Source organism: Lontra canadensis, unplaced genomic scaffold (genome assembly GCF_010015895.1).
Source record: "Lontra canadensis isolate GAN:19392208 unplaced genomic scaffold, GSC_riverotter_1.0 scaffold1, whole genome shotgun sequence".
NCBI lineage: Eukaryota > Metazoa > Chordata > Mammalia > Carnivora > Mustelidae > Lontra > Lontra canadensis.
This window is the reverse complement of record NW_022630995.1, coordinates 124,617,287-124,640,526: the sequence shown is the minus strand read 5'-3', so window position 1 is coordinate 124,640,526 and position 23,240 is coordinate 124,617,287. Positions and strand designations below refer to the sequence as shown.

The window sequence follows — 23,240 nt, the reverse complement described above, 5'->3', positions numbered from 1 at the left end:
GCTGTTTTTAAAAATCCTTTTCTTTGCTATTTGACAATTAGGTTATTATGTTTTTTAGTATACACTCTTTTGACTCTCCTTCTCAGAATTCCTTGTGTTTCATTAACTTATTTCTTCCCCCAGATTTGGGAAGTTTGGAGCCATAATGGCCTTAAGTAAGCTTTCTTCTCCTTTTTCTCTCTTCCTTTTGTGACTCTCATAATGTGTATGTTAGTCCTTTAGAAAGCGCCTTAGACTTTCTTCATTCTTTGCTTCTTTTTTTTCTTTTTGCTCCTCTATTTGTATAATTTCAAAAGACTTGTCTTAAATTTGAAGATTTTTTTTTTCTGCTTCATCAGGTATGACATTGAATCCCTATGGTGAATTTAGATACTGTATTCTTCATTTCCAAAATTGATTTTTAAAAATATTTTTTCTTTGTTGAAATTCTGTTTATTCATGTATCATTTTCCTAAGCTCTTTGAGCATTTTTGTGACAGTTACTTGGTATTCTTTATCAGGTAATCCACATGCTTCCTTTTTCTTTTTCTTTTTCTTTCTTTTTTTTTTTTTTTTTTTTTTAGTGTCACTTTCTGGAGATTTTTTTTTTCCTTTGATTGGGCCATATTTCTTTGTGTTTTTTTATGTGCCTTATAACTTTGCTTTGGGATCACACATTTTTAAAAATAGCCATCTTTTGCAGTCTTTAAAATTAGCTTCATGTAGGGAAAGATTTTGACCAATCAGCCTGGTTAAATATTCTGAAGTCTACTCAAACCTGTTCTGTAGATGTTTATTCTTTGCACTTTTATGTGTAAATTTTCAATTAGAGGGACTTTCATCTTTTTTCAGGAGCTCATAATCTCTTGCTTCTTTTGGTATCTGTATGCAGTACTGCTGGTTCTCTGGAGCTGGCATAACCACCCAGATCTCTTTTGTTCTTTGTGGCCCCATGCTTGTAGAGTATGTTGGTTCCATCAGTACTCCATGTAAGGCAAGACAAAGACCAGTCATGTGGGTACTTCACCAAAAGTCTAGAACACTGGATGCATGTTCCACTCTTCTCTTCCCTCTCCCAAAGGAGTGGATACCAAGCTGTTTTGGCTTCTGTTTCCTGTACCACAAGTAACATCAGCGCAAGAAGCCCAAAAAGCAGCAGCAAGCCATACAGTTCTCTTTTGTTCTCAGCAGCCCCAAGGCATCTAGTATCTGCCAGGTCCCATCAGTGCTCTGAGACAGGAACACAGAAACCAGTTCCTTGGGCAGTCACTCTCCCCAAATAAAGCCAAAACATTGAACCCCCACTGCAACTTTTTTTCCTCCCAAAAGGGAACCTGGGAGTTGAAGATTCTTTCCCACTCTTTTCACACTGGGCTGGAGGGAAGGGTCTATGGTAAGTGCATGTGTGCTAGTCCAAACCTTTGCCTTTGTTCTAAGCAGTCTTTGACCTGGTGCCCTTTATGTCAGTGTCTAGAATCAAGCAGCAAAGAAAGCAATTCCTCTAAAAAGTCAGAACGTGGACATACAGTCCAATCTCTACTTTCTTTCCCGCTGGGAGAAGCCAAGAGCAGGCAATTCCTCCCAAGTGTGGTACACTGTGCCAAGGAATATTATGGTGAATGCCATGAATTTTCCCACAGAGTTTGACATGACTAGTTTCATACTCATTTGGTTTACAGGAGCCCCTTTCCTTCTGGATTTCTCACAAATAAAACTGGTCAATGGTGTGTTGTTTAGGCAGTGTCTTTTGTGGGACAAAGATGGTCTGGGGCTTCCTATTTCACCATCTTATTGACATCACTCCCTTGACTCTTTCTCTGTTTCTTAAAATGAAATCCTAAATATTGTTTTTTGGGACTGTGACAACATTCGATTTTTCCAGTTACCATTTTATTTCTAAACTGTTTTTTCCCTATGAAAATAAGCAGCCAACTTTACTAACAGTTTGCTTGTTGGTAATCTTTCAATATGATCTGGAGCAATATTATACGCTGGAAACATGAATTGTATATTACTTTAGCATCAAGTTTTCCTTCAAATATCAAAAGTCTAATTAAAGAACTCTCAAAATTTTATTAACAGTATTTATATTTAGTTCAGATTTTGATTCCAATGTATTTAAATGATTGCACAATTCCAGTTTTCTTCTCTACAAAACTCTTGAGACTGCATTAATTACTATGGCAACTAGTATGAATACCACACTGGGTTCTTTTACTGAACAATGATTCTCTATTTAAGCACAGAAATAAAGTGCAGCCAACATGATGTCATCTAAAGTACCTCTACAGGTTTATACTGATACTGATTTTCTCTGAGGCATCTAAACAGGAATTTGGGGAATGTTTTGAGATGAAAGATTAGTTTTGAAATTTCTCCACTGTTTAAACATTTTCTGCTAGAAAAAAATGACCTCATAATTTGATGGTGGTGAGAAAGGAGTATTTTCTATTTAATATGGACAATAAAGAAAACCTCCATAATCTGGTTTGGGTCAAATTATTAATCCAGTGGATAAGAATGAGCTCTCATTTCCCCTCTGTATCATAAGAGTGGTTTCTACATGAAGTGATCAGATGGAGTACACACTAAATTTGCTGAACATTGCTATGGAAAAAAGTGAATGTCCAAAATAACATAGTTACTCTAGAAGAAACTACAACTTTGCACAATAATCATAATTCAGCAAATAGACACATTCTTTTCTTCTTTTTTTTTTCCTTCCATAGCACTTTGAGCACAGAAAACATGGTTCAGTATAGTCTCTTATGCATTTATTTATATTCTTACAAATTTAGGAACTACTGACCACACTGCAAGGTCTTTAAATAGGACACTAATTTTTAAAAAGAAACATTGGACATTTTGACCTTTCTTACACTGTTAAACCAGCTACATTAGCTGAACTGAAAGAATACAAGCTTTCTCAGCAGCTTAGACTAAATGTATTCTTACAGTCTTTGAGAATTAAAAAATTCTTAAAGTCTTTACTGTTCCCAGACGTTTTGGTAATAGTGGGAAAAGTTTAAATATCAGAGAAAAAAAAACTGACAACCAGAAAAGAAATGATTTCAACTTGTTATGGGTCATCTAGAGAAGGCTTAAACATGCAAAGATGTCAGCTATGCAGATGGTTAAACAATGATCAGGCCCCCCCAAGAAATTTAAGAAGAAAAATCTCTAATAATATGACTAACCATGTCATGAGTGACCTACAATATATCCATAAAGTGCTTATTGCTAATTTATTCACATTCAAATCTTATTTAATACTAAGTATTTTAGAAAACATTTAAATATTTAAGCATGAGTGAAAGGTCTATAGAGAGTCTAGTTTGATATTAGCAGCTACATATATGTGTGTGTACACACATATATATATATACACACACATATACACATGGGGCTATACCCATTTCATTTCCAAAATATTGAAATATATACATATATATGCACATTAATATATAGAAAGTTAGAATCATACATATATTCATATATAGAAAGCTAGAAGTATATATATATGTACATATATACACAAAAGTATATATGCATATATGTGTATACACACACACACACACACACAAGTATATATACATATTTCTACCTGCATAGAAATAGGGGATATGTTAGAAACTGCGGTAGACAAGTCATTAGTTAGATGTAATGAAATAAGTATAGCGAGCCACCACAGATTAATGAAATCTGTTATATAAAATATCAATAAAGAAATTATACTATTTTATTGCTAAACACAAGCAATAAATGAAACAAAACATAACTTTAATGAAATAACACTTAATATATCTCCATAAGAAAGTTGATATAAAAGCTTAAACATTTTCATTTGTAAACATAGTTTAATCAAAGTTGTTTTTTTTTTTTTTTAAGATTTTATTTATTTACTTGAGAGGGAGAAAGAGAGAGAGAGCATGGGCAGGAGAAAGGGAAGAGGGAGAAACAGACTCTCTGCTGAACAGGGAGTCAGATGTGATGCAGGAAACCTGGGATCAGGACCTGAGTTGAAAACGGAGGCTTAACTGACAGCCATCCAGACACTCCTCAATCCAAGTTTTTATATGTAAATATAAGTAGATGTATTTAAGTCAAAGAAGAAGATGAAAAAGGTTATAGCCTTTTAAAAGATAATTTAGGGTCCCTGGGTGGCTCAGTCAGTTAAGAAACTGACTCTTAATTTTGGCTGAGTTCATGATCTCAGTGTTGTGAGATTCTGCACTGGGCATGGAGCCTGCTTAAGATTCTCTCTCTCCCTCTCATTCTGCACCTGCTAGCATCTCTTTCTCCCTCTCTAAATAAATAAATAAATAAATAAACTCAAAAACAGTAAAATAAAAATATAATTTAGATTACTGTACTTCTCTGGTAATTGTGATTTTTTATGGTACGTCATATATATATATATGAGTCATGTCATATGGTAATAAATCATATATATTTTTATATATGAAGATTTATATATGTATATGAAAGAAAAATTTCAAACTAGTCCTTCCACTCAAGTAAGAAACATCTGCATTCATACTATTTATATATCATTTATACAATTTATAAGCTCTATAAAAGTCTATAATGCTAGGTAACAACAGTATAGTTTCATGAATTATCAGACTATCTCTTCTGAGAACACAATAATTAACTTCATTAAATGAGAAGGAGAATGGCTTTATTTTGACAATGTTCTAGAATCTTTTTCTTCCAAAGTCAGAATAATTAAAGTAGACCACTTACTCAGACAATAAACCCCATCCCTCATCCTTCCAGAGAAAACCAGAGGGAATAAACAGATTGCAGTCTGGGGATTTAGCATAGGCATGAAGGAATACTTCTTATCTGCAAATAATAATTGTGTTTCAGGGATTGACTGGTCAATGGCAGGTCTATTTATAAAGCCATTTTCTATCCCCAAACCCACATTTCTATCAGAACCTAATCCATATAGGTCCTTTAAAATCATTTTCTACTCAGACTCATCTAATTCAAGATGTGTCCTCCTTTATTGAAAGAACATATTATCAAAATGTGAAAGTCTAAAAATAGTGGTTTATAATTGAAAACCTAATTCTTTCTTAATTATAGGTATGCTACAGTGGCACTATAATTAGAGATGATCAGTGCTCCAAAATGAGTCAGACTTTATCAGTCACTCTGTATAAGGATTTACATGAGTTTCATAGCAGAAAACCCTGGAAAATGAAGATGCAGGGTCTTTTTCTTCATACCTCTTGATGGTACAAGATTGCATTCCATTTATTGTCTCTCTCTAATAGAACAATGTAAATATTTCATTCATGTTTGTTTTACCCATTATCTCTGATTTTAAGTTAGAAAATTTACAGCTGAAATTGGAATTCTGAAGCTAATGCACACTTACTGACTTTACTAAATTATATTATTATAACACATTTTATTAAATTATTTAATTGAAATTGAAATTAATTTAATTGAAATCTGAAAATACTTTAGATTTAAGTTGGGTAACTCATATCATCTTAGGACAAAACAGATATGTCCCTATAAAGGATGAAATATTCATCTTATAATTTTAAATAATGTGTTTTCATCTCAACAAAAAGATATGCTTTTAGGAAACATTTGTTATGTTCAGACAAAAGACAACAAGTTATTTTTCATTCGTTAGCTAGTTACATATCTTTAAAATTTAGAAAATGACCTGGCTTCTTAAATCAATTTCTCCAATGACCAAACCCAAAGCTCTTGCTGTGTTAAAAACAACAACAACAACAACAAAAGCTGGCTTTATAAACTCCTGACAGCAGAAAATTTTTAATAATATAAATAATAAAATCCCTAGTCAAAAACAGTGTAATAAGAAAAAGTCTTCAATGAAGCCAAATTAAACTGTATTAGAAAACATAAGATACCTGTTAAAATTTAAATATTAGCAAATGGTAAAAATGGCAAATATTTTTCTTCCACACGTAATTAGCTTTCTTAGGTCTGAAAGTAAGCACAACAGATGGCCACGGAAGAAAGCATACAATCCATGTCTTCATTCTAACTTCAGCCCATTCCATCTATATTCCCTTTCCTGACAGACTGGGCACCATGATAATCAATCTGCCAGCTTTCGCTTTGTCCTGAATCCACCTTACAGGAGCCCAAGGCATGCCTAGAGCTAAATGACAGTTGAGATAGGATGACCCAAGATGGGTGGTGAATGCTAATTTTAGGAATAGCAGCAAGGAGAATTTCCCATGTAACATTTTCCACCAGAAGTTTAGAAATTCACCAGACTACAGCTAATAAGACAAACTATAATATAACTGACGATTTGAGGGAAAGAATGTTAGTGAAAACCAATATTTTGCTTTTATAATGTCTATGAGATAGCTTCACTTTATCTAATACATTTTAAATAACACTCTAAAGAGAAATTCTTTTTTTGAAAGGGGAAACCCTTAGTCAATCTCCATACTCTATTGCAGTAAACTTTATGTAAAAAGGTATAAGGCATGATGAATACAGCTGGAAAGTCACAGTATCCCAAAAATATTTTTGGGAGTCCAAAGCAAAAATAAGATTGTCCTCACTATTATCATCATGGCATCCAATTATCAAACATTAATATGGTTAGCAAAATTATTCAAAATTACTCATGATTTAGCAGCACCTTTTTATTGAGCCCACCTTTTAGAAACAAACCTTTTGTATACATAATTTCTCAAATTATATCCAGGTCATACATGTCAATGGAAAAATTAACATGACAAACTCTTATCACTCTGGTGATGTGTGCTGTTGATGTAGTGCTGTTAGCTTTTCTTTACTGAGAATCAATATTAATAAATAGTGCGGCTCTTAAATACGTTTGAGGCCACAATCTTCTTTCTCTAGCTATGAAGAAGCTAACTACAGTGTTGCATGCACTGAGACCTAACCAAAGTTGATTCATCAAGAGTTCCTTTTGAAGGTATGTGGAAAGGAAGTGTGAAGCCCTGCCTGAGTTTCTACCATTATAATTCTCCAATGCCACACAAGGATATAAACCTATAAACAAGGATATAACCTAAACTGAGCATGGGCACAGCAAAATAAATCCAGAGACCTTTATCAGCAGGTGAAAATAGGATATTGAAAGAACCCTAGAGGTTTAGGTAAAAACCTCAGCACACTTACCAGCTGCCTAAATTTGGCCAAGTCCACAAAATTATCTGAGCTTTAGCTTAATAATTCATGGTATGCAAATAAAAATCATTGTTTTGATTATCAGGCAGATGTATTGTGAGATTCAAAAAGCTAACGGGATAAAGAAGATGTGGTATATACACATCATGGAATACTATTCAGCCATAAGAATGAGATCACGCCATTTGCAACAACACAGATGGACTGAGAGGGAATAATGCCAAGTGGAATAAGGCAGACAGAGAAAGGCAAATACCATATGAATTCACTTAGAGAAGTGGAATTTCAGAAACAAAACTAACAAACAAAAAAACCCAGACTCTTAAATACAGAGAACAATCTGGTGGTTGTGGGGGTGGGGCAAAGATGGGTAAAGTAGATAAAGGGTATTAAGAGTCCACTTAACGTACTGAATAATGTGCAGAATTGTTGAATCATTTTATTGTACACCTGAAACTCATAAAACTAGTTATGAGCACTTAGTTATGTATAGAATTGTTGAGCACTGAGTAAGATATAGAATTGTTGAATCACTTTGTTGTACCCCTGAAACTAATAGAGTACTGTATGTTAATTATACTTTAATAAATAAATAAGCAAAGAAATAACGCATATGAAATTGCTTGGGAAAGCTATGATAATAAAAGGTATCAGTTTACCTAATTACTCACTATCACTTCCCTGTTACTCTAGAAAGGGTAAGCTCCACAGTCTTATATTGGCAAATGGCACTCCACAAATTATGCTGGCAAGTGTCCATATGTATACATGAACATACTGCATACTGGAATCATGGTGTTCATGGAGTTAGTGTACCAAAACACAAGAGTAACAGCATTCTTTTCCCAGAGTCATCTAGTCTTTTCATCTTGTCTACTGAGGCACTTGTGTGTACCAATCATGAAATCTTGACATCTTGAAAATTGCATATATGTTTCTATGACTGAGTTAAGGAACATGGCAAAGCTCTGGAAATGTGTATGTACAGTTGCTGAGAGTACCTGGAACCACTGCTGTGCAAACAAGTTAATGACAGTAACTCTCAACATATGTATACTAATCTGTAAGATAATTATCTGGAAACAAGATTGTTTTAATCAACATTAAGTTACACTAAGGAAACCGTGATATAGCAGGTACCTTATTCACTTACATATTTCATTCACTTTAAGAGGAAGAATATGAATAAAGTATATAGATAAAATAAATGCAAGTCCTACTGGAATACAAGTAATAAAAACTGCTTCAAAATACACTTCTAATTGAGAACCATGCAATATTCTAATTTATCTTAATAGATCCAGTGTTATGATAAAACTAAAACACTGTGCTACATTAAGAGTATTTATATACATATTACATATATGTTCATAGATGAAAGCAATTTGTCATTAGTAGCAAATCTGTATTATAACATTCTTATATAAAGCTGCATTAAAGTCAAAGCAGTTGCTGATAGATTAGCCACACTTAAATTGCAGTGCTTAAAGAAAGCACCAAGATCCTGTCCTCCCAGGGCACCTGTGTGGCTCAGTCATTAAGCATCTGCCTTCAGCTTGGGTCATGATCCCAGGGTCCTGGGATCGAGCCCCACATTGGGCTCTCTGCTCAGTGGGAAGCCAGCTTCTCCCTCTCCCACTCCCCCTGCTTGTGTTCCCTCTCTGGCTGTCTCTGTCAAATAAATAAATAAAATCTTTAAAAAAAAAAAAAAAGATCCTGCCCTTCCTACATGTAGCCAGGTTATTATCTATTATCAGCTGTGGTCTGCCCCTATACACACACACATGCGTGCGCACACACACAAACACACACACACACTTGTTCTCCTATTTCATTCAACTGAAGTTAGTTGGAAAAGATACTGAGGCAATGTAGATAAAACGGTCTTCAAATTATACTCTACTACTTCAGCTGATGCTAATCTTAATTCTGGAATGGCCTAGATCTCACTCAAGCAAATTCATATACGTCAAAGATTTTGTTAGATTATCAGAAACTATCATATGTTATATACAATTATCATATGTTATATATATGTGTTATATACATGTTATTATCATATGTTATATACATATATACATATATATACACATATATACATATATATACACATATATATTATATATACAATATACATTGGCCTAAAACCTAAGTTTATCAGCTGTATTAAACATTTTAATAGAACAACTTCTTATAGAGAGAAAATAGTATAATGAAAGAAAATTGTATGGCCATGAGATTATTGGACTTGTACTATATATAAATACCATATGGTCACAATTTTTTTTTGAAAAATAGAATATATTTAATAGACACGTAGTTTGAAAAAATTCAGAATTTTCACACATTTATATAATCTTTTCTAATTAACATAACAGAATTGACATAACTGATTTGAAAGTGAGTTTTCAACTGTAAACTATGTAAAATATATGACAGCTATGCTTATTTAAAATTAAAAAATTCTGCTTCAAAAATAATAACAATCTAAACTTATTTGTAGTTTGCTTCAATTTTGTTCCAAAAGGACAATCTTTATAAAACTATAATTCTGTTATAATGTTGTGTTTTTCTCCTAAGAGATAGGTATGACAAAATAGAGATGGAGCTAAAGATAAGGATGGGGAAGGGAGAAGTATAGAGACAAGGTCAAGAACAGAGAGAGAGACAGAGAGGGGATTACTATCACATAATACCTTCGTAGAGCACAGGAATGAGGGAGCGAGGACAAAATGGAAAATGGTTAAATTTTAAGATCAAAATCAGAAGTTAACAAATCAGGATCTCTTACCCTGAAAAACTCTTTGGTGGATCCAGAGTCTAATGTCCCATAAGCAATTTCTGTTTGCTTAGAAAGATCCTCAGCACTTTCGATGGGAGATACCATCCTCTCTACAGTCAGGAAGGCAGCTAAGTTAGCCGTGTAGGAGGAGATTATGATCAGGGTAAAGAACCACCACACACCTCCAACAATGCGCCCAGAGAGGGATCTAATAACAAGTATGAAATGGATTTGTAAAGTGAAATGAATGACCTAGTAAAAAAATCCAAGTTAGCAATATTATGCAAATATTGACTTATATGGGACTATTTAACTTGATACTTTTTAATATATCTGTTAGTTAATAAAACTGGAAATCGTTAAGCATTCTGGGTAAGCAGTCTAGATTAGCTAGATATAATGAGCTACCCAGAGGCCAAAACTTCAGATTCCTCAGATTCTTTCAAAGTTATAATGCCCAAATTGTCTATGGTATGAAATTTCACAATGAAGCAATTTTAAGAAATATGCAAATAATCCAGCCAATGCCCATCCTACTATCCATTCATGACATAAGTAAACACGAAAAAGAGAATTTAACATCACTTGTAAAACTCACAATTATTTTGACAAACAAAATCAAATATTAAAAATAAAAGAATGTGTACCATAGGTGAAGTTGAAACCCTCCCTTTAATTCAGCCAATTAAGTTCCAAAACCCTCTAAAAGGTCCAAAATTTCACTGGTTTTTTTTTGTGTGTGCAAAAACATAGGTTTTTGATATGGTGCAGAATAGAAAATGGGGAACAATGATACAACAAACAAAGGGATGACACAAAATATAATTCTTAATAAATAAAAATCTGAGGCTTCCTGGCATGGACTGCTACCACCCTGTTCCTCTGTGCTTCCTGCTTAAGAAAAAAAGACAACTCAAGGAAAACAAAATTAGACATTTAAACATTTGTCAAGATACAAATTACTGATTTGTAATATAATAAAATAATAATATCTCTTTGACCATAAATTCATATGTAAAATACTTTTGAAAGCTTAATAGATCCCTAATAACTTACTTTAAACCCTAGGGAGATAAATATAGATATGTAGATATGGAAATTGATACATAACATATTATTCTGAAAGATTTGGTGGGATTCTACATATAAAGGGATTTTAAAAAAGTAAAGGGGTTTAAGTAATATTAACAATCCAACACAATAACATTTTAGGTTAATAACTTTGCTATGTCTAACAATTAAATTTGCTACAGTGAAAAGGTAACATTTCTAAAAATCTAAATTACAAACGTTTGATAATTTATAGCCTAAAACAGACCTCCTGACATTTAACAGTAAGGAATACATCTTTGTAGAATAAATTATTCTAGCAGTCAAAAAAAAGTGGGGAGCTTATTTAAAAATAAAGATTTTTAGGAATATCTATTGCTAAAAGAGAAAGAGAGAGTGACAAGTGATGAAAAAATATAACTAAGAGCCTTTATTACAGACTCTGAGAGATGCAAAGAATTAAATAAATATGACAGAATGGAAAAAAATGAACTACTCTCTCATGGATAGGGTATTAAATACATTTTAAATTTAAGAAACCTCTTGTGTAGACACAGCCACTCTCAAAATGTTCGCTATTCTATAACAATGGAAAGCATAATCAAAGGGTATGTATTCCATATTTAAGAGGGCAGCTCAAATCCCTTAAAACAAAAATGTCTTCTTAGTAATTGCTTTGACACTATAAACTGCATGGTAATTGGCAATGTATTTCAGAATCGTTTTTATAAGTAATTCTGTTCCATTTATAAACACAAGATATGTTGTTCTCTATTCCAGTGCTTAGGTCAGATTTAATGAGTTTAAATATACCAATTTACTTGAAGTTTGACAAGTTATCTCAATAAATTTATTGAACTTATACTTCATTCAAAACAGAAAATTCTTCTGCAATTTATTATTCATTTGTAATTGTTTTCAAAGGATCAATTAATGTTTCTGAAAGAGTTCCTAAGAAATTTTATGCAGGGGGCAATTCAATTTATGTCTTATGGTGACAGACAAAAATGGTTTCTCTAATTAAAAACAAATCTTTACTTCTTTGAATCTGGATTAAAAGAGCAAATAAACAGATATTCTACCAAATCCTTCTTTTTTATTCTACCATTTCTTTTAAATCTATATTAAATAACTGTTTTAAGAATTACATTTTTATTCATTGGAATCCTTTTGAGATATTAGGGGAAAAAAACAGAGGCAAGCAAGAAAATAAAAATCAACTTTATAGCATTTTACGCTCACAATTTCTGTGGTTCTAGGCTTCAGAAAACTACAGTAAACATATTCTAAACTTAATTTCAGGAAAAAGACCAATTCAGGTTAATGAATAATTTATGATTAAAATTTAAATGTTCTATTAATATTAATAATATATTTCCATACCATGTTTTACTTGAAAAGATGTGATAAATATCTTTCAAAATATTTAAAGAATATCTCAAAGTGATCAGTGCATTTCATGAATCATCATCATCATTATTATTATCATCATCATCATCATCATCGTCATTATTATTAGATACTATGTTTCTCTATTCTTCTTTCCTAAGCTGGAGTAACCATCATTGCATTATTAAAAAAAGATAGTTTGTTTTAAAAATCATTAAATTTGCCAGTATTATGCAGTATTTTCAGTATTTAAATGCACATATAATATAGAATGAAAGATATGAACACTTAAAATTTTTAGCAAAGCAAATTTTGCTCATTTATATATTCTGTAGTAAAAAATAAATCAGTTGATAACAAGGAAAAATATACTAACTAAAATCTATTTAGTGTACCAGGAAATAAAAATTATTCCATGTGAAATTGTAGTAAGTCATGTAGTAAGTCATGACTCATGAATGAAATCATGAGCACAGATAAAAGGGCATATTTTACAAAACAGGCTTTTTGAAAATTAGTAGTTGTCTGTCATGGTGGACCCTAGGGTAACACATATTTTTAAATATTCTCTATGCTACAATTCCTGTAAATATGTTTTCTGTTCCTTGACAAGCACTGGACACCAAAACAACTAACTTCAGAGCCAGGAGCCATGAAGAATAAGGCAAACAAATCTAAGGACCCATCTATAGGAACCCAGATCAATATATCCTACTTTATAATGAACCTCACACACTTCTCCTTACTAAATCAAAAGGCAGAGCATAGTTTATGTTACCCTAGGGTAATTGTGTTTTATCTCAGGATTAAAGTTACACTATACTTCTTACCAAAGATGAATAATTTTATTATTATTTATGGACCAGAATATTCTCTGAGAGCCCCATTTGGTTAATATTTTCTCCCTCATTATTAGAAACTTCTCTTTATGTCTTTAACTTAAATCAGATAAATGTAGAGATAAAACTATGAATCTTCGTATTTTGTGGGAGGTCATCATATTTATGTATATTATTATATATAACATTATTATATATTTCTATATTATTCTACACTGTATATATTAAAATTATTATACATATATGCCATGCAAATACCATTGGCATATTTTTAATTCAGGGCAGTTCCATAAAGAAGTCAAAAGGAATCTATGGAATTAAGATTGTTTAGGTTCAAATAATTTATAACAATGTGTCCTACTAGCCGAGAGTCATTAATAATTTCTGCATACATGATATATTTAATTTATCTCACTGGGTGGAGTATACAAAAGAAGACTACAAAAGATACAAACTTTTGAGTTTTTTGAAATTAATCAGTTATCTCCAAAGTGCTCAGAAACTAACAACGAAATGGTATTAGAAAAATCATCCCCTTTATTAGTTATTAAGATATCCCATAGAATCAAAGGAAAGTAATCAAACCTAGATTAAAATGTGTCAGTAGACCATAATTTAGCCTTCAAATGTGAAAGAATCATACTAGAAAAATCATGGTTTATTCTTCCGAAGAGCCAGATATGGCTATCCTTCTTATTCATGTAGTAACATGAACAAAGGCAAAATGTATTTTGCGAGATATTCATTGTATTTAGGTATTTTAGAGCAGTACCTAATATATCATAATGAGACTAGATGCAGAAATGTATGCCGTTATCTGTGCGTATTACTATTGAATATAGAGAAGCTGCGGTGAATCAACCACCATTATTACCAACCATGTACTTCTAAATACTTGGAAAATATCTTATCAGACATCCCCTTAATTCAGCAACCTAACCTTTTAAAAAAAAACAAAAACAAATTTATTATCTCTCTCTGATACCATCTGCATGAGCTAATAATGAGAAAATAAAAGAGATGGGATGTGTGCCAATGAAGTTTTGTAAACAAGTTGTTGCTTTTGTAGTTAATAAGTGATGTTGCCCATTTTCCCATATACAGGTCTGTGGATCAACACACAGATGACTGTAAAATGAGAATATGCAGCAAAAACACGGTACCCCTCCAAGAAGGCATGGAATGATAGGAACCTTATGCATTTTATAGCCTCTCCATGGTGTGTATAATTTCACCAGGAAATACAAGATCAACATTCAAAGAACATTGCTCGAATATTCCACAGACTTATGCCGACAGTAAGAGTCTGTCCTGAAGAGTCTTAAACTGCTTGGACAGGTAGTCAGCAGCTGTTTACTTCTTTATAGTGAATTCATAAACACCATGAATATCCACTTGAGACCTAAAATGCACAAAGTTGAAGCAGGTGAGTAACCAACCTTGGCGAAATATCGCATCCTTGCTGCATAAAGGCACCCAAGGAAAACCAGAGACTATTAAAAATCCCAAATTCATTAGTTGATTCACTACTTTGTGTTTCTCTTCCATCTTCAAACTCCTCAGTGTGCCACTCGTAGGGGCTAAATCTGCTGACCAGGAATAAAACTACACTGACCCCAATGTAGGCAAAAACAATGCACATCCAGATCTCATAGGCTAAAGGATCAAGAAATGAAAACACTCCTGGTTTGGACTTCTGAGGCTTCTTGATCATGATAGATATCCCGAGGCTCATAAAGGGCTTTGAGAAGTCAATCACCTCTTCTCTCACAAGGGTAATAGTTAATGGAGCAATTGCAATGTCAGCTTTCTGTAAGGAAAACAAATGAAAGTAATAGTACTCAGAGTCATGGTCTGAAAGGAATCATCGTTACATTAGTGGATCAAAAGGGAAGAAAAGGAAATCAGGGAAATGTCAATAATTATTTCCTTGGCAGAGTCCCAGTAAAGAATAAACAAAAAAGCAATTTGTTACCCAAATATCCCTCCTCTTTATAAATACACAGTATGCCCGTCTGACTCGACTATGATAATTACATCTCTACACTGAATCTATGCCTTTGGTGCCTTTGAGCAATGTATATGGTTCATATGCTTCAAGACAGATCAAATGTCTGTCTCATTTAATGTGCGTGTGTGCTTCGGAAGTTAGCCTTAATTTTCAGATGTTCACAAGGCAAAAAGATAGTATTCTTCAGTAATGTGGGAAACTAACAACCTCAGATAGAGGTACTTTGCAGGGAAGTGGGGAATTCTGTTCAAACTGAATGACTTTATTTGGGAGAAAAGCTATACTTACCCCATATACAAGTTCTCCAACCATCCCATTCCAAATTTTCGTGTCAGCATCCCTGGCCCCATACTTGCCATCCCCAACAATTGTCAACTTGTACTTGAACCCACAATGTTTGGCAATTTCGGCAGCCAAGTCAACACAGTAGCCCTCATAGCGCTCATTGCCTTCAAGCATTTCATGATTTTTCTTCATCATAACATATGGAGATTCCTATATGGAAAGACAGTTCTTTCATTGATTTAAAAAAAATAGCTGTGTTAACTACTTTCACTGATTCAAGTCTTCTGGTTTAATTATTACCTGGTAGCCAGAGAAACTGTAGAATGTGAATGGTGGAAAATATCAGCAGAAAAATATTGAGCATAATACCTTTGAGAAAAAAGGTCCTCAAATGCCTAACATTATATTTCATTAATATGACTTGTATCTAGCCATAACAAAGTAAACAAGAAACTCAAAAGCACAAACTGTTGACATGTCCCCTTGTCATGTTTGTAAACTCCTAGAGTGTAGATAGGAATAATGTTGCTCAACATCTGTTTTATTCAACTCCAGATCCACCACACTCTTTTTCTAGGTTAGGGTCATGCCAAGTTCAAGAACCAGCATTCACCCAAAACCCTATGTATTGCTGCTTCAAGGATAAGGTTCATGTGGAAATCATGTTGATAGTCAGTAATGGATAGACTAAAGAATCATTGCCATAGTGACGTACTGAGGCTACCCTCTCAGATTTCATGTCTCACTTCATCTATAAGATAGAATATCCTAGAATAACATTACAAGGATGGAAAGTAGCTTCCTCCTGTAAACACAAGAAAAATGAAGTATGAAAATGATTCAACATAGCCCAAAATTCTCTACTGGAAAGTGTCATCAAGCATATTTGAGAGTTCAGTGAAATAGTCCCCCTTGATGGCATGATTACCAAAAGCCCTCACATGTCAGAGCTTATATTTTTTAAGGTATTTCCAAATGCCAATCAATGTTACTATTCAAATCTCTTATTAGCTGATTTTTTCAGCTATATTTTCACCTATATTTTTCTTCTCAATATCGTTAGAATAATGAATCCCACAATTTTACTATACCACGGCTCAGCAAAATAAAATACAACTGTTTCGTCGCAAAATCATGTACTATTAGTGAAGCCCTTCCCCCCCCATCTCTATTTCACCAACGGCTTGCACGATGATCTGCATCTACCTCCATGTCTCCAGAGCCTAGATGATCAAGATTCAGTTCAATGTTATCTCATTCCCTCAGAACTGGTTGTATCTCAATGACTGTGTGGACATTGGTGGTTAAAAAGAAGAGAAATTATCTTTAACCAGTTCATCTTATAAGGAAACAGACTTGCCAACATTATTAATAAATGTGAAGATAGAAGGTACCCAGAATTGCACGGGAAGTGAAAGGTAAAGCACAGGAGGAAACACAGGGAACCCTCTCCCAGACCTTCCCCAGCTGCTCACACTTGTGGACGCACCAGTGTATGAATTTTCTGTCAAGCTAAATTTCAGTATTGAAGAGGATAGCAAATATTTTGAATGCTTTAGCTAATACTTGTGTGGTCCCTTTGACAGAGTAAATATGCTATGCATGATTCAAACAGTGCCAAAGAAGCACTCCATTAGTTATTATCCTAAAACACTAGCAGCAATTCTAGTTGGCAGATATTTTTCATAAGAAGAACTGCAGTAGCATTGGTAGCTAATTACCAAAATTGTAGTGACAACAACAGTCTTATTCTCAAGCCCAGAGGTATCATTTCCAGAAGGGAGCTCAGTAAGGGTAACAACCATTTTGTCCACTTCACTCCAGTATCCGATCTGAAAAAGGTTACAGAAGATAGGCACATGGATAAATGATCTTTCTATTATCCACACATTGAATTATTTCAAACTCATGTATGAATCAAAACTTATATCTTGGAGCACTGGGTGTGGTGCAAGAACAATGAATACTGTTACGCTGAAAATAAATTTAAAAAAATTTAAAAAAACATATATACATTAACAAAGCTGTGTCTTTTATTTTTGTGACTCTAATACAAATAGAGATTATAAAAACAATGAAACAAAAGCAATTCTTTAAAATGGCTTGTCTTTTCACATTCACTTCTCATACTTTCCAGGGTAATTTGTTAGGAGTGATCATATGGAAATAGAAATAAAATCCAAGCAATGGAATTTTATCCATAACAGTTAAGAGAAAGGTACTGAATTAAAATATTAATGCATATTTGCACCAGCTATGTTTTGTCTTCTAAACCATAAACTGTCAGCGATGGTTTCTTTTTCTTCTCATTAAATCTCTTACACCTTGATCAAAAAACAAAAAATAAATAAATAAATAAATAAAAATAAAAACAGTTCTTCTATTCACAGTCATTTGAAGATTACATTTCAGTATTACTTACCAGAAATGAATAGATTAGATTTAGGGAAAAAAATTAAAAATATATCTGTTTCTGGAAGTAGATAAACTCTACCTATGTGAATATCCATTTCCAGGACTCTCTGGAAGAAGAGGTGACGGGTTAGCAAACTCACCTCCTCGCAGAGAGAAATCTGCCTTTAGATCACTAATGATTTACCTTCCGGGGCCCATTGGTTTTGAGTTCCATAATGTTAATTGTATAGTTTATTCTTTTTCCATTTTGGTCAAACTTTATATTTCCCGAGAGACCTTCAACCTGAACCTAATGAGGAAATGGGAAAGGACCACAGTTATCAATTTACTGCAACTGAAGATACAAACTGTACAGATTACTCTCACTGGGCTCAAGTTAAGAAAACTACATTTATAAGATTTCTTTTCACCCTTCAACATACCTCTGTGCAGTTAAGAGGTAATATTCACTTTACGTTAAACATAGCCAGGAGACTAACATAGCCGGAAAAAATAGTGTCCACTGTTAAGTCACACTCACAATCATTTTGAGTGACTGACCTGTTTGAGGGCCCTTTCTATTTCTACGCCTTGTCCCCAGGGGACTGCTGGGTTTGCCAGGCAATCTCCTGCATTCCCCCTTCGAGAGATTTCAATTCTCTGCTTCCGAAGGTTGCGGAAAGCCTCAGTCATCACTTGAACAGCATCATAGGTTAGAGCAGAAGTATACTGAAAAATATCACACACATATCATAAGAATAGGAAAAAATCAGAGGGTCACAGCACACTGGCTGTCTGGGTTGCAGCTGGCCACCATACAACACCATATAACCGCCCAAGACTTTAGACACCATCCTTCATCTAGCAGTCTAAGAATCTGAGAGGTAGCATGGAGTATACTGTGGAGTATGCTTTTGGCTGGAAGCACTGCCTTTTACATTACCATTTCAGCTATTTTGGGTGAGACCTTTTATAATAATAGCACTTTTCTTTTTAAACCAATTCCCTAGTTAGAGAATCCCTTTATGGTCTGATTTGGGTATACAGGAAATTATCAAATTTACAAACAAATATCCCTCCTCTTATGCGGGATTCATTTGGCAATAGGGAAAGAATATTGATGAGTTTAAGTCTCTAAGTCTACCTCAGTGATGTTCACATAGATCTGCAACAGTCTTGAAATATCCATTTTTAAGATCCCCTATGTGGTTATGGTAATCGAAAAGAAGAACCAACAAATTTGATAATTTCTATGCCCCCTTCATGGTTCAACAGTCTATGATAAAATAACATTGGTTCCAAACTTAGGGTATTCAGATCCCAATGGGAAAATAGGATTATTACAGGAGGCTGGGGGCCAAGCAGAAAAAAAGAGCATATCTGAGGGCACTAAGCACTGTCAGTGGTTGGATAGGTATTATTACATACATGGATATATACCGCCATCTATCAAATGTATCATGCTGCTATTGTTAATGACAAATCACATTTTAACATAATAGCTTTAATGAACACTTAGGAAATTTCTGTTACTGAGTATTTTTCAATCTGTGAGTAACAAAAGTACAGTGAAGCTGGGTAAAAAATGCAACATCGTACTAATTTTGAGACACCCTAAAATTCTTGACCACAAATCCAAAACGAGCACTTAGTATTTCCAAGTCCTCCTCCTTCTTTCTTTAGTAACTTAGTTCTTCCACTCTCAAAAATGATTATTTTATACCTCCTCTTTTCTTCTCATAATACCTACAGCTCTGCACACTTCTCTTTCTCTGAATTCCTGCTGATTATCTTGCCTACACGTCACCAAAAAAATAGAAGCCTTCAGACAGAAACCTTTTACCTTTCAACCACAAAACTGCCTCGATCACATTCTCTCTGTTTCCCTCCTGAGCTGACAGCAATGGAGGTGGCCATGCTTCTTCATAAGGACAGCTGCTCCAACAGCACACGGATACAGTCCCTCGGATCTTTATAAGGACATTTCATCTACAATTACAACCTCAATATCCTGCATCAGCCTTTTTTCTCTCTCTACTGGATCATCTTTATTAGCACTTCAAATGCTTTGATATCTCCTACCACAAATAAAGAGATAGATGATGATAAATGATAGATACAGATGACAGATAGATGACAGATGGGTAGGTAGGTAGATAGATGAGAGAGATAGAAAGAAAGATCAATCAATAGATAGGTAAATAGATAGATATAGATAGATAGATAGATGATAGCTACAATAACTGCTTCTTAGGTTTATATCTCCTTCCAATACCAACGCTTCCTTTATTTTCTGTTTCCTTCATTAAAAAATTTAAGAGGCATTTTCTAAACTTGCCATTCCACATCAACCCTCTTCTCTCTCTCTTGAGGTGGTCTCGCTCAGTTCATGGCTTTAAATTACATGTATGTGCTCAAACATTACTTCCTCAATGATGCCCTTCCTGCCCAGCATGGACTCAATCACTCCTCTTCACATAACCTTATTTATTTTTTCATAGTCTCTACCAGTATCTGAATATCTTGTTCATGAATTCTTTCTTTCTCTATTTCATCTCTCTTCCCCACTGGAATATTTACTCTGGGGAAGTAGAAAACTCATCTTACACCACTGAATTCTCAGATACCAGGGCAGGGCCAGATACATTAAAAAAGACCTAGGAAGGAAGGAAAGAATGTAGGCAGGGAAGTCAGAGATCTTGATATTGGACACTCTCTTTATAGGATTCATGTTCCCTTCCAGTCTAGTGAAAAGGTTATAAGCAGATAATCACAATATGTCTATCATAGTGTTATAAATCAATCTGGTAGTAGATAAATGTCAGATTTATCCTCTTAATATGAGAGATATTACAATAAGGCAAATGAAAAGTAGTTTATGTTGTATGAATCATCCCCTCCATGTATCCAGAAATTTCTTAAGCCTCCATTTTTCTAATACCAAAATGGCGGTGTGAGGTTATCATTCATTTAATCTTTGTATGTATTAGTTTAATTGAATCTCTTTCATTTGACCATATGAAATGAGTCAAATTTGATGGGAAATTGGCAAGAAGAAGAAAAAGAGAAAATTATTTTGAGGCCATGAGCCCTGTGACTGAGTGTAGTAAACTGTAAAAAGATATTCATATTTACCTCTAAGTTTTCTTCCTTATTTCTTCTCTTGTGATATCACTTAAAAAATGTCATTACAGGCCTATATAGGATTCCTCTATGTATTTAGATCATCTCCCAGATGGATGCACTTGAGGTTCTCACAAATAGCTCAACTAGACAGATCTAAGTAAAACCCATCACCATTTTTTCCAAAAAATCTCAACCTTTTTCTCCAAACTATATCTGAGAAATTAGCAAAATATAGTATGTGTCAGATCCATCCATATTTAGAAACAACTCACATTTCTGACCATAAAGAATCCTTAAAACCTGTACTTTCTGCCTTAAGAAAGTATAATGCAGCCATTAAAAAGTGATGCTAATAAAGGTTATATAACAATATGAATAATGTCAATTATAAAATTGTGAAAACATTATTACAACTAAATTTAAAAAATACCTTCTTCATTGATTAATGAGAATGGTAAAAAATGGTAATATCTCTTCACAAATAAGGGAAAGAAAAATAAACAAAATGGTTATAATAATAGAGAGGAAGCAAACATGATTATATTTCTTTTCTAAGTATTCTAGAATATTCATGTACTGTTTTCTTAAGAAAAAGACATTGTTTTGAATCCTATTTACTTAGGAAAATATCTGGAGAAATAAGATTACATATTACATTTATCCACCTTACATAGATGCTTATTTCTATTCTCCTAGAGAAAAAAATTGGTTAATTTGCTTTCCTATACAGTAATTAGTTCATTGCCAATGTAATTTTTAAAATAAAGTCTAGGTCACTGAATAGGAAACAGAGCCTAAATTAAATAAATTGGATATTTAAAAAAAGAAGTATTGCAATGCACATTAAAAAGTTACGATAATAGTGAAAAGTCAAAATCTTCATTGGGTCAGCCTGCTCACAGTACTATGAGAAATCTATCAAGCCATCTGCTAAATGTTTTAGAGGTCTATAAATGTTGGCAAACTGCATTAAAAAATAAGATTAGGTTGAATGAACTAAAAGCACTGAGGTTCATGCGGCATGTTAACAATTATGATTCGGAGCATGAGCATGCTAAGAAGAAAAATCCTTTCAACCTTTTTCAAATGCTCAAATTTAATCAAGTCTCCAGCCCATTATTGTTTTAAATTAAAAGTCACAATCATAAAAACACAATTCTGGACGGAGAGAAAATAAACAGACACCATATCCAGAGTTCCTCTTTGTTTATGTTCTACATATGTGGCTCATTTATTTTTCCTAAACAAATACATTCATATTTTTGATTGGAGAGTTAGATATTTCAGTTCTACCATTCCCTAAACTAGATGTAAATTAACTTGAAGGGAACATGATGAAATGTAACTATCTCCTTCTTTGAAAACAAATGTATCATCTCTGTCCTGGTGTTTATGTTCTGTGAAATCCCTCAGCTGAGTTGGAAATTTATAATTCAGTGGGGGACCATTATGTTTTGCAGTGCTGTATCACAATCGCATCCTATCCACACTTTAAGAAGAAATCTGGGAAAACGTTTTTATGGCCCATTTTCCAAATGTACTTTTTATTCCATTTTAAATGTATGTTTATTGAGACCTATTTTTCAAATACAAAATGAAATATGCATTTTAAACATGTTTGTTATGCCCAGTAGTCATCAGACATTATTCAATAATACATTACTGTAATCACTGAAACCAGAAATCAGTATTCTGACAGCCAACAAAAACAGGGAATGGAGAAGTTCTATGTACACTTAGGATTTAATGAATATACAAAAAGGATAAATAGACTATAACATAACATTTTATGGGTCATTATTATGATAGCACCTATGCTTAAACATGGGTCATCAGCACTGTGCTAAAATAAAAGATATTCAAAGAAAAAGTACTAGACTTTACATGTTATAAAAGTGCTAAAAACTTACTATGAATAGCTACTTTCAAATTCTCCTTGACACTTGAAATTGAAATGTATATGGTTTAGAAAGTATTGAATATATCACCAGAAGGCAGGGCCCAAGCCCTGATTTTATCATTTACTGCTCAATTGCCTTGGGTAAGATAAAGTGTTTTTTATCAATGAAAATAGTGTTTCTTATCAATGAAATAAGTAAAACAATGCTTCTCCTATGTCATAATAGCATTGGAAAAGCTGGTGAGGAAAAAAGAATTCATGTCGACTAACCTGAGCTGGGTGGTTTCCTCATGAGCCTTTTTTTAAAAATTCTATGCAGCA

At 33.5% G+C, this 23,240-nt stretch overlaps 1 protein-coding gene across 4 annotated transcripts in view; it reads right to left on the bottom strand.

Annotated features, from left to right (window-relative positions):
- The window catches only part of GRIA2 (glutamate ionotropic receptor AMPA type subunit 2), a 153,597-nt gene that overhangs the window by 23,293 nt on the left and 107,064 nt on the right, over nt 1-23,240 (bottom strand). For all 4 annotated transcript variants that reach the window (XM_032863056.1, XM_032863029.1, XM_032863037.1 and 1 more), the window contains exons 7-12: nt 18,455-18,622; nt 18,099-18,203; nt 17,221-17,331; nt 15,503-15,709; nt 14,643-15,013; nt 9,935-10,133 (exon numbers count right to left, since the gene is read on the bottom strand). In XM_032863056.1, coding sequence (XP_032718947.1) covers nt 9,935-10,133; nt 14,643-15,013; nt 15,503-15,709; nt 17,221-17,331; nt 18,099-18,203; nt 18,455-18,622 — 1,161 coding nt within the window. The remainder of the gene's footprint in view (nt 1-9,934; nt 10,134-14,642; nt 15,014-15,502; nt 15,710-17,220; nt 17,332-18,098; nt 18,204-18,454; nt 18,623-23,240) is intronic.